The 12,916-nt window shown below is 37.4% G+C and overlaps 2 protein-coding genes across 2 annotated transcripts; one reads left to right on the top strand and one right to left on the bottom strand.

Moving 5' to 3' along the window:
* The first annotated feature begins 2,835 nt into the window (after positions 1–2,835).
* Positions 2,836–11,539, top strand: Cyp4c3 (Cytochrome P450 4c3). Its single transcript, XM_020955767.2, has 8 exons — positions 2,836–3,490; positions 7,316–7,431; positions 7,497–7,613; positions 8,406–8,565; positions 8,645–8,714; positions 10,260–10,551; positions 10,613–10,892; positions 10,955–11,539. The coding sequence occupies exons 1-8, from the start codon at positions 3,256–3,258 to the stop codon at positions 11,293–11,295; spliced, it is 1,611 nt and encodes a 536-aa protein (XP_020811426.2). The 5' UTR covers positions 2,836–3,255; the 3' UTR covers positions 11,296–11,539.
* On the bottom strand, positions 11,129–12,233 carry LOC110186288 (uncharacterized). Its single transcript, XM_020955402.2, has 4 exons — positions 12,174–12,233; positions 11,959–12,114; positions 11,730–11,897; positions 11,129–11,674 (listed from the first exon to the last, which is right to left on the bottom strand). The coding sequence occupies exons 1-4, from the start codon at positions 12,231–12,233 to the stop codon at positions 11,519–11,521; spliced, it is 540 nt and encodes a 179-aa protein (XP_020811061.2). The 3' UTR covers positions 11,129–11,518.
* Positions 12,234–12,916: the final 683 nt, after the last annotated feature.

The raw sequence follows: 12,916 nt of genomic DNA, 5'->3' as shown, positions 1-12,916 counted from the left end.
GCTTTTCGCTGCTCGGACCGAGGGTCTCCATGAGCCTGATGCCAGAACTAGTTGGGAATTATAAGAGTGAAAGCAGGAGAAATTTTCTCACTCTCACATAAAACAACAAACACCCCTTGCTGTAATGTGATTGTATGTGTGTCGTTTAAGGGTGACTTTTCTTTTTACTTGCCTTGAGACAGAAATACAAATAATAGAAATATTATATTATAATTCGAGTTAAAATTATAGTATATTTTAAATATATTTAATTGAGGGATATTTTAAATATTATATTTATTTTCCTCTTTATATATATAATAGTCATATATACATATATATATAATATTTATTTAATATTTAGATATATATTTTTGTGTACTGAGTTCATCTATAATTATAATGTGAGTACTTAAAAATTATAATTGCATTAATTAGTGCATAAATCGATTTTTATTTCGTATAAATTTAAAGAGTACAAACATTTATATATATAAATCATTTCTGTAGCAATGATTGTTTTCCAAAATTGTACCTTTTGTGAAGTGTATTCAAAGTAAAATGATAATATTTTCCCAAACCACAACCTCTTTGCTTGCTCCGTTAAAAACTTGGCTGAGCAGGAAGATGAATGAAGACCGGCCTCATAATGCCCTTGATCTTGAAAACTCTAAAGATAGAGGATGGCCCTCCACATACAGTCATTCAAGAAACTCGACGCTTATTAGCACCGACATGCGAGATGCTCACCGATCGGATTTGGACTTGGATATGCTGCAAATCAGTCATTGATCAGCTGCACGTAGGCACATTAACATACGAAAAACAAACAAAATATTTCAATAAAATGCCAAACGGAAAACCAAAACAAGACAAAGAGCCCCCCTACCTACCTACCTACATATATGTTACCTGGCCAAGGGGGAAGCCCCTGAGCAACTATGAATTTCTTGAGTTTTAAAGTACGATATTCTTCAAGTTCTGCTCTAATCTGTTGTGGAATTGCAGACAGACAGAAATAAGCAGAATTGGATGATAAAATGGTCAAATGAAAACAGAAGTGGTTGCCAGCAGTGACTCGGCATTTTGGCAATCCGCTTTTCCCCCGCGAAGCTGTTAATTCTTCTTTAATTAAAGAACGAGTCGCTGGCGACGGTTTCTTCCACTTCCTAGACTTTATTTTCAGACTTTGAGTGTCGTAATCGCTCGTTTCCCTAACCAGAAATACATATGTATGTAGGTGCCTGTAATGAGCCATGGATTAGGTATCGAATATTTTTATAAAAAGAGTTACCATCTATATGGTCCCTGACCTTTTGACCAAACTCTTTCTCTAGGTTGTTATTGTGATATTTGAAGATGGAGTCTGGAGTCCGGTTTTATAATTTATGTCATTCCCATTCTTTCTCTGGGATTATGTCACAAAACTCTGGAGTGCCGGGAAGGTGATATTAAAATCTGTCTCTAGTTATGCATTGGTTATACGAGGGGTTCGTTCTATTGGAACAGGTTCCTCGAGGCTTACACAAAAAAACGAAACCCAAAATGCGAACCACGAAATAAAATTAATTTGGTTAACTAAGAACCTCAAAACGGGTTGCGCTGGTTCCACCGCCATCATTGCCATCAATAAGAACGGGCACGAGTCTCGGCTGAGCCAAGGAAACTTCCTCTAACCTTGGTTTACATTTAACATGCGATAGACAATCAAATATTGGTTGTCAATCTCAGAATCGATCTCCATGTCAAGCGATCGCTAATTGTCCAAGAATCTTCTGCGTCGTCACCTCGCGAAGGTTGCACTCCAATTTCTGAGCTAAACGCTCCTCGAATTAAACGCTCCCATTGTAAAGTGTCTACTTGCGGACGTGACAGTGCGCTTAAGCCCGTTTTAATTGCATTCGCATAATGAAATCCAAACTTGCTTGCAGTTAATGAGCGATCGTAGAATCGAGCAGCTTCATCCCAAACCCAATCTCTAGCCAAGGCTATATAACTATATGATCTGCTTCTATGGCTTTAAAAGGGTTGACATGTTGCCGCCCATCGCAATTAACTCTCTTAACTGAGATCTTAGCTTTCGATGTTTGAAGTTTGCCATTCAGGCACAAGGGCGATGAATAAAAAGCCATAATAAAATAATGAGAAAAGTTGCCAAAAATTGACTCAACCATGACGAAGATTAACTACTCTTGCAATTAGAAATCTAAGAATTTATTTAACTGAGTAAATGAATAATTAAATCAAATAAATATATAAATAAAAAAATGAATAATTCAAATCAATCAAATTATAGATATCTCATATTTGAACCTTATTTTACAGTCGCATTTAAATATAATTAAAATAAATGTGACAACTGTTCTTATCACTGAATAATATATATTAAAGCACGTGTAAGATTTAAAATTTTTAAATGAACTTTTGCATGCGCCTGAACAATCCGGTTTATTAATTGAAATGAGCCTCTGCTTACGGAAATGTTGTCAATTATTTGTTTAAATTTCAGTTATATAATTTCATGTTATTCTGTTATATTTATGTTTATTTTCTTTCTGCTCAATTTAATTTTGCTAAGAGACAAGATTCACTTTGAAATCTTCAGTATTTGTATTTTTCTAGCAAACTTGTATTTAAATAAAGAACCAGAATTGGTTCAAGTTCAATCTTAATAGGTTTTGAAGAAAACCTGTTGAAAATAATAATAAAACAGTGAATTTATCTATTTATGAAAGATGAGTTAAATTTCTGTACTTTAGAGACCCTTTAGTGTAGTAAAAGGTACACAGACGTCACATATGAAATCGTATCTCTCGAATGCAGTGCATTTAGGTCCTATAAACATCGAAAAAGCCCAGTCATCTAGGCAACAATGCGAATGTAAGGCGAATGCTCAGTTTTTGTGGCTGAATAAACCTAGTATCTGTGTCTATCAGCTCTGACCAATACAACCTTAGCCGGGATAGAGATCGAGATACTCACCTATACATGGAGATACAGCGTGCGGATTCAGATACAGATACAGATACAAAGCCGAGCTCGCGACGAGAGCTCGAAACCCGAAACGTTTGGCCCGAAATTTTTTAGCACTTCTTTTTAAATTTTTGTGCAATCTCGGGCTTTCGGTTAGTTGTCTATTGGAGTTCGCAGCGCTTGAATCGTTTTGGGTATTTTACCGGGTCCGGTTTCGATCTCCGTGCGATCAGGATATATCAACTAATATATACATACGTATATTGAAAGTGAATAGTTTGGACAGACAGAGACTCTGCCAAGATGTCCTCGAAAGTGTTTACCTCGCTGATGGCCGAGAGCCTTTTGCTCACGAAAATGGGTCAAGTGATATCGGGTTACTCTCCGATTACGGTGTTCCTGGTGGCTTCCATCGCGATTTTCCTGGTGGTCTACAACAAGCGCCGTGCGCGTCTAGTGAAGCACATCGAAAGGATCCCCGGACCGGCTGCCATGCCCTTCCTGGGCAATGCCATCGAGATGAATGTGGACCACGATGGTGAGTCAAGAACGCCGTGGCGGCGCAGTTCTCCTAAATTCTATCTTAAAGTATCTGAGATGATGCTCCAGTTAGTGATATTGACCCTGGACCTCAGATTGCTATGGCAAACAATCGTCGAGCAGGTGCTAATTTCTGAGATCTCAGATCGTAATGGGAGGAGGTATCGAAAAGCCAGCCGATTACCCAGTGTTAATGAACTTTACTTTCAGTAACTTCACTTTCGTTGCGGAAGATTGGTATATATTTTTGTTTTGGCCAAGTTCGTGGTCCCATAAAAGTGAGCTACTAATTGATTAATAGAACCGCCTCGGAAAACATTTTGAAATGCAAAAACCAGTTGAAAATGGGATTGCAATAAGCAGGTGATTTATGCATTCGCTGCCTGACTTTGCCTTTGCCTTTGCCTTTGCTTGTGCCTTTTGTTTACTGCTCCGGTGAAACACATAATTTAATTAACAAATTTCGTATTTGTTTGCGACTCGCCACCTCGTCGATCGGAGGCAAACAAAACCTGAACAAGTTGGCGGGCAATTGAGCATGGATTCTAATGAATTTATGAATTGAAAATTAGAGAAAATTTCAAGAACTGTGACTCCATAAAAAGACATTGCCCTTTATCCCTTTGTCAAAGATGAAGTTATTATAAAGATAGTGCCATAATAAAAGCTCACTGCGATAATTAAAAAATGTAATGTTAAGTAAATTTAAGCACTCATAAAAGACGAATTAAAGGTGGTGCCGCTTTGATCTCGAACGAAGCTTAGAGACCTCTTGGACTTTCACCTAATAAAAAGGATTTTTAACTTCACATTTCACACGCAATTACCCGAATTTGTTTTCCGATCTCGAAACAATTACCAAATATGAGAATCCGTCGAGAAACGGCGGCGGCCAGAAGCCGCTCATAAATCACTCGACAAACACTCGACGAGTGATAAAAATAGCCATAAACAGTGAACAGACTTGGCCCAGACTGCGGCTCAGACTCCGGCACCGAAAAAAAAGGTCCAAAAGCGAACAATAAAAGCGGACTTGATCTTGACACTGAGTGCGAAGAATTATCCATCATAATTGGAGTCGGCTTTGCGATTCTCAGCCCCAATCGATCGATTGATTAATTCGCATGCCTCGAATCCGGCGTTTTGCAATTCCCTCGGATGGCCGTTAGCCGATGCTCGATAGATAGCCAACGAGGTTCGGAGACAAAGCAAATTAACATAAATTTAAATGCGGAAGCGCAATATCCAAGATACAAATTCGGTGCCAAGAGCTCGGCCACTGCAGTGGACACAAAGTCGTGTAGGAAATGGTTTTGATTTGATAAAAAACGAATGAAATATTGCTACTCATTCGATAGGTGGTGCTAAACCCCAACTGGATTCGATTCGTTTCCGTTTTCCTCCGTTCTTTGTCTGCCTTTTCGTGATCGTTGGTTAGATCATAAAGATCGTTAGGCCGGAATCAAGTCTTTGGCAGCTCTTTATCTTGAGGGCCCCTCAGCGATTAAAAATCTCCACTCAATTAGCATTTACATGGGACAATGGGGTTTCGTTTGCGGGTTATTCAAAAGATTTACAACCTGAATAGAGTTACTCGTAACTCGACTAGAACTTTGGAAACCAGTTCTATCTGGCAGTGAAATGCTACGCTAATTCGCGGCATCTCCGGCCGAAATTACCGCAGCATTTGAAGGCCATCATAATCAAAAGACCGGCTCAAGTGCTCGCTAAATAAAAGAATATTTCTGCCAAGGCAATCGAGCAGCTTGCATATAATTTATGGACCGATTAGCAAGGCACTGGGGTTTTATTAATTTTTTTTTTTATAATTTAATTTAAGAACGAATCTTGACGCTGTTGTCTGTCTGCGCAATTACGAGGCGTTTGTTGGACATGAAAATGAAATATGATGTTGCAGTAAACGACTGAAGGTCAAGCGGTTCTTGATTATGTTTTTCCAAGACCCGAGCTTGAGTATTTCATGCTGCCACTGAAGAGGCAACTTGGCAACATTTTGGTGTGTGGGGAACGACGGGGAGTGCGACCAAGGCTTAAACGGGTTTCCGATTCAGATTTCTAGAGCTCGGAAAACTGGGGTCAGGGATTTCAGTGGTTTGAAATTCGTATAGGGTTAAAATTGTGAGTGTTTGCTATTATATTTGGCATCTAAGCGATCAGCTAGAAAATTGTATCACTACCAAATTATTTCAAATTGCCAGAGAAATGTAACAGCTAAACCAGAAAGAATTTGCAGTTTGCAAATTAATCATAGGATCGTATCGGAAATTCATCATAGCTTGACATATGTATTTGCACCTATGTTGTGGATATTTTTATATGACAATCTATTCGACTAATCAAAGCTTAAAAAACTCATAACTAAGCCAAAAAAGCAGCAATTTCAATTCGGGTCCTATGCTAGTTTTTATTAGGTTTTTAAATCTGCATACTCAATTCAAAATTTTAAACAATTAAAATTTGTATCAATTTTTGACAGTTTTAACACCTTATAAAAATTTGAAAAATCTTTGAAAATTATTTTTCTTCCAAACATGGCTTGATCGATTTGGCTGTTGATGCTGATCAAGAATATATGCTTTATAGGGTCAGAAATGAGTTCTTCACAGAGTACAGAATACGCTTCAAGGGTACATATGTATATGTATATATTTTTTTATTTCAAAATAATAAGTAAAAGGGTTTTCCTTTTTAATCTTTAACAAGCAAAAGACTTTATTTGCTGTTACCAAAAGGCCTAGCTAGTGCTTTTTTAGTGTAGTTACCTTGCTAACAGGTATGAAACCTAGGGAAATCATAAATTATAAAGACAATTACATGAATCTTGCACCCAACATACGCACAACTATTTAGATAATTTCCATCACCGGTGACAGGTAACTACATTCATGCAACCTCCAAAAACACGGCAGCAAAATCAAAATCAAAATGATAATGAAGGGAGGGCCGTGGACCGGCAAAGAGATTGCATGAAAAGTGCTTTGTTTTGGCAAACTTCCGACGAAGAGCGATCCAAGTCCGAGTCCGAAAGAGTCCAAGAGTCCCACTCACCTGCCCCACCTGAGCGGCTGGGCAACTGAGGTGCTGAGAAATAGTCGCGAAATTTGAGGCGGCGTCATCAGCAGCCAGTTTGGCGGCGGGGTTACATAAAATCATTATTAGAGATCGCTGAATGGCCACGCATGGTTGTGTTTCATCTTTTTTCTTTTTAATTAATGCAACACATACGGGCTGCGACACATAAACTCGGACACCCGTGAGATGTTTACCTGGTTGTAGCCATGAGTAACGTGCCTCCGGTCAGGTGGGCTTTGCTTGGTCTTTTCGAGGTGAGAAAAGCCCCGGCTTATTAACTGGGTCATAAAGAAAGCAATTGTAGCGACCTTGATGGGGTGAACAAAAAGGAGGAGTAGTGCCAACAAATTACTTAATTACTTAAGACGTTATTGTAGAGAAAGAGAAATCTAGTAATTTCTCAAGAAATGTTTTAAAGTTGAATATAAAATTACCTTTATAAAGTCTATTTAAGTCAATTAAAAGCATTTATTTAAATGTATTTTATATTCCATTTATTTATAATTTACATTTTTTGACATAAGAATACCAATTTTAATTGAATCCACAATACCAGAAACAAATTAATTGTTAATTGTTTCTAAAGCCCATATATGCGTTTAATTTTGAATATACAATACACAATCAAAAAAATCCACTAGATAATTGATGACGTAAATCATTCTCCCACCCGAAAGAGTTCAAGTTAACAAATCAAACTGGTTTTGATCAACTCCTATTATTTTCGCAGAGCTCTTCAATCGCGTCATTGGCATGCAGAAATTGTGGGGCACGCGAATTGGAATCAATCGTGTTTGGCAGGGAACCGCACCGCGAGTTCTCCTCTTCGAACCCGAGACGGTGGAGGTGAGTTTTGCTCTAAGTGAAAAGTATTCCACATAAACTACTATCTTTTTCTGTGTCTGCTTCAGCCCATACTGAATAGCCAGAAGTTTGTAAACAAGAGCCATGACTACGACTATCTGCATCCCTGGCTGGGCGAAGGACTCCTGACCAGCACCGATCGCAAGTGGCATTCCCGCAGAAAGGTATGATTAACCACAACCAAAAAAAACATAAAAATATTAAATAAAAATGTTGCAACTAAGCCAAAAAGGTATCAATTTAAATTCGGAAAGTTGTCCTATGCTGGGTTTTATTAGGTTAATAAATCTGCATACTCAATTTAAAATTTAATTTTTTTAAACAATTTTCCAATTTTTTTTTAATTTTAACGATGTAACATCTTTAAAAAAATTTAAAATTTTGAAAAAATATACTTTTGGTTGAGATAGTTAGATCGACTCGGCTTTTGACGCTGATAAAGAATATATATGATTTATAGGGTCGGAAATGATTCCTTCACATTCTTCTACGTTTCTGACTATAATTTTAATACCATTTTTAGACCCAATATTTATTTATATTTTTATATGAAAATATATTCCACAAATCAAATTTAAAAATGTCACAACTAAGCCAAAAGAGCATTAATTTTAATTCGGAAATCACTCTTATGTTATTTTTTAGTAGTTTAATAAATCTGCGTGCTCGATTTTAAATTTAAAAATAATATGATTTTGATCAATTTTTTACAATTTTGAAAAAAAAATAAATTTTTGACGGACATAGCTTAATCAATTTAGCTTTTGATGCTGATCAAGAATATATATTTATAGGGTTTATAGGGTCGGAAATGATTCCTTCACAGCGCTACAAGCTTCTGACCAAAATTGGGATATCTTCCAAGGGTTTAAAAACTTTTGTTTTAGGTATCCTCTACTACTACTTCTTGACTAATCTTCCTTTTGTTTTAATAATTTTTAAAATTCCATCAACAGATCCTCACACCCGCCTTCCACTTCAAGATTTTGGACGACTTCATCGATGTGTTCAACGAGCAGAGCGCCGTCTTGGCCAGAAAACTCGCGGTCGAGGTGGGCAGCGAGGCGTTCAACCTGTTCCCCTACGTCACGCTCTGCACCCTGGACATTGTCTGTGGTGAGTGTCAATGTCGCGGATGCATTTCCATTTTCTAGTAGTATTTTTTACAAATTGTCTACGTCATTTATATGAACAGAAACTGCCATGGGTCGCAGAATTTATGCCCAGAGCAACAGCGAATCGGAATATGTGAAGGCGGTCTATGGGTAAGTTTTAAAAATTACTAGATGTCATTTTGCATGTATAAAACTAGTTAGTTTTCATAAGAGAGTTCATAAGAGAGAATTTCACTCTGTTGCTGTTGCTTTTCCCAAACAAATTATTCAAAAATAGCTTATAATTATTTGGAGCACTGGGCTTTTCTTCTTTTTGTAGACTGCCGCAAAGTATAAACAATTTGCGGATATATTGGCTTAAATTATAGTCATAATATGGAACCAAAAGAAAACACCTGAAGAAATATAGTTTTGCGATTGAAATTGCCAAAAATTGTTATTAGCCATTTGAAGTCATTTCCTTTGTATCTTATATAGATTATTGATATGTGTGTTAGATTTGTTGGTTCATAGTTTCAATTATTTGACTATTGCATTGGAAAAATCAAAATAGGTTTCGTGACAGGCTAATGGATTAATTTTATTTAATATTGCAATTGATTGAAATGAGACATAATTGTTAGATATTTTGAACAAAATTAAATGGATAATTGAATAACGAAACTATTAATAATTACCCGTATTACTAAATACGCCAGACATATTAATATTCGTTTTAATTAAATCTTAAATGAATTTTGGGCTAAACATTGTCGTGGGATTTTTACAATCTAATCATTTTAATTAATATCCGTAGGCACTATATGCTTTACATAACATTATATAAAATCTTGTAGCTTGTATATTTTGTATATATCTTAAATTTATAGCAGCTTATTTCAGTTATGCCTCAAAGTATGCAATGAAATGTCGTACGCTATAAAGCCTTCTTCATGGCCTAGCTAAAGGGGGTAACTTTATGAATAAAGAAATTACGAGATAAATATCGAATAATTATAGTAAGAAATCCTTTAAACTACTGATAGTTCTAATATTCATTACTTCATTTTCATGTTTCTTAATATTTTGATTAATAATAGATATCGCTCCCTATCTGTCCGCATTAATAAATAATATCATAAAGCCCGGCCACCGTTGGGAATAATAACATCAATGGCTTGGAAGAGTTATCAGCGCTGTGGCAGCAGTTTAATATCGTGAGAGCTGTCAGGACAGCTGTCAGGGAATGAGACACCCTTTAGATACAGCTACACATGTCCTTTCACCACCTCCCGGTATACTGAAACTCGTCCAACCCAACACCCATTAGAGGTGGCGGATGTAGAATGCATCCGAGCGCAAAATATGCGAGATTAAGATGTCAATGGCGTGCTTGAAGTGCTCCGAAGCTGATAACAGACAGCCTCCCACTACCACACCCATTTCTACTTCCATTTCCACTTCCACTCCAGCCATGCCTCATGGAAGTCTCCCATTGAACACTTGACTAACTTTCAATTTAACGCAACACTTTCCCATTTTCTCCCCATCATCGAAGAGCCAGCAAATATGTTTAAGAAATACAAATAATATGTGTAGCAAATATATGAAAATTGTTCACTCAAGAGCGTTAGTTCTTGCTTCATATTTAAAACATAATTTTAGTTTAATAGTCAATAAATACATCGTAAGTTAAACAAACTACTTCCGTTGCAGTATTGGATCCATTGTTCAGAGTCGTCAGTCCAAGATCTGGCTGCAGAGCGACCTCATTTTCCGGATGACTGCGGATTACAAGTTGCATCAAAGCTTTATTAATACCCTGCATGGATTCTCCAACATGGTGATCCGGGAACGTAAGGCTGAGCTGGCCATTCTCCAGGAGAACAATAATAACAACAACAATAATCAATCCGCCGATGCCTACGACGATGTGGGAAAGAAGAAGCGTCTGGCTTTCCTCGATCTCCTGATCGATGCCTCCAAGGAGGGAACCGTTTTGTCAAACGTAAGACTTACTATATATATTTAATTTTCAAAAAATATATTTAAATTTCCTTCATTTACAGGAGGATATTCGTGAGGAGGTAGACACATTCATGTTTGAGGGCCATGACACCACCTCGGCGGCCATTTCCTGGACTCTATTTCTGCTGGGTTGCCATCCCGAGTATCAGGAGCAAGTTGTAGAGGAACTGGACTCAATCTTTGGGGATGATAAGGAGACGCCAGCCACAATGAAGAACCTGTTGGATATGCGTTACCTGGAGTGCTGCATCAAGGACTCGTTACGCCTGTTCCCGAGTGTTCCCATGATGGCCAGAATGGTGGGCGAAGATGTGAATATCGGTGAGTTTTGAGACTAAATAAGATAATAAAATAAACAAGTTATAATAATATTTTATATACAGGTGGAAAAGTGGTTCCCGCTGGCACTCAGGCAATCATCATGACCTACGCCCTGCACCGCAACCCACGTGTATTTCCCAAGCCGGAGCAATTCAATCCGGACAACTTCCTGCCCGAGAACTGTGCCGGACGCCATCCCTTCGCCTACATCCCCTTCAGTGCCGGTCCTCGCAACTGCATCGGTCAGAAGTTCGCAATTCTGGAGGAGAAGGCTGTAATTTCGACGGTGCTGCGTAAATACAAAATTGAGGCGGTGGATCGCCGGGAGGACCTCACCCTGCTCGGCGAGCTTATCCTGCGGCCCAAGGACGGCCTGCGTGTGAAGATCACGCCCCGCGATTGAGGCTGCTCCTCCAGAGTATGGGACTCTCTCATTCGATCCGATCCAAAGTGCAGTGTAAATAAATAGAGTTAAAGTAGAGATTAGTTTATGTTAAACTTTATAACCGATGCAATACTTAATAGGCTAAGCACAAACCTAAATATATGTATGTATATAATTTGATTTAAAAAATTGTTCTGTATATTAATGTATATTAGCTTAGACTTTAATTAAGTAAAACACTTTATGAAAGAGTATAGAAAAAGTCTACAGTCGCCCGGTGAACTCCATAAGCGAACCAATCCGAGTGGAAAAGATAATCTCCGTGGGGAAAGGACAAAGCGCCAGTTACTTGCTGATTAATAAAACTAGTTGGAAGTTTATCCACCACAAGATCGTGCTGTAAATTAAAAAAAATTATTATAATAATAATAATACTAATTCCACATAGTTACATCATAGGGACATGTATGATTCATGTTGGAGTGTTTCTTAAAAAGTCCATGAAAAAAGCCGAAAATCGGATTGGACTTTGGATGCTTCAGTATTTTACAGGCATCCACGGTGATATTGTACAGAAAAGGTTTGTATCCGCTGTATCGTTTAAGCATAGCAAAATTCACCTGGATACACGAAATAGAAATTAAAGTCACAAAATAATCTCATTTTAAATTAAAAACAAACCTTTACTTTTGTTATGGGAACCTTGTAAAGGTTAACTTTTAGCGACATATATTTAAAGCTACGGTTGACTGACTTCAGACGGCAGTACTCAAAGTCATTATACTTTTTATCGATGGAGGTGCACTTGATATTCGTAAACTCAACCAGTGGAGTGATCTTTAAATTAATTGAATTAATTTTTTATGAAATTATGGTAATGAGCTTATTTTTCTTACTTCTGTAAAGAACAGCAGTATCATCAGGATTTGATACAGAATTATATATTTGGTGTACATGGCCAAAAGAAGTAGTGATGCTATGAAGTCACACTACATACTAAAAACCTATTCGATGATTCGATCAATTTAGCTTTTGGTTTCTAATTAGTCACGCTTTACTAACATGAATTAAGTTATCAAAAAGTACAGGATGTTTGGCCTATTTAAAACATATTAAGAGATTTAGTTCGAAACACATGAGGTACTAATGTATTTTAATATCCGTTAAGCTGGAAGCATCTTTATTCTAAGCTGGAACTTACTGAAGTTCCTAATAGAGTGCAGAATACACCCAACACAAAGGTATTTTTAGAGCATATTTACATCTCTCAAGAAAGCGTAAAATACATGTTCACATTAGCACGATTTATTCCATCGGCTATCCAGTTCGATTGAAAGAGGTAATCTCCTATGGGGAAAGGCAACACTTCGGTTAGATGACGGTTCAAAGAGCTGATAGATAGTCGATCTATTTCTATGTCGTGCTGCAAATAAATTAAATAAATCTTGCGGGTTAAGACCACTAATGACTTCATGCTTACATCATAGGGACAAGTGTGGTTCATATTGGAGTGATTCTTAAAAAACCCATGAAGATACAATGCAATTGGATTTGATTTGGGATTCTTCAAGAATGAACAGGCGTCCACAGTGACGTTGTATAGGAACGGTTTGTAGCCACTGAATCGCTTCATCAATTC

This window comes from Drosophila serrata, unplaced genomic scaffold, assembly GCF_035046125.1.
Source record: "Drosophila serrata isolate PLE 108 unplaced genomic scaffold, ASM3504612v1 contig_382, whole genome shotgun sequence".
NCBI classification, from domain to species: domain Eukaryota; kingdom Metazoa; phylum Arthropoda; class Insecta; order Diptera; family Drosophilidae; genus Drosophila; species Drosophila serrata.
This window is presented reverse-complemented; position numbering and strand designations above follow the sequence as displayed.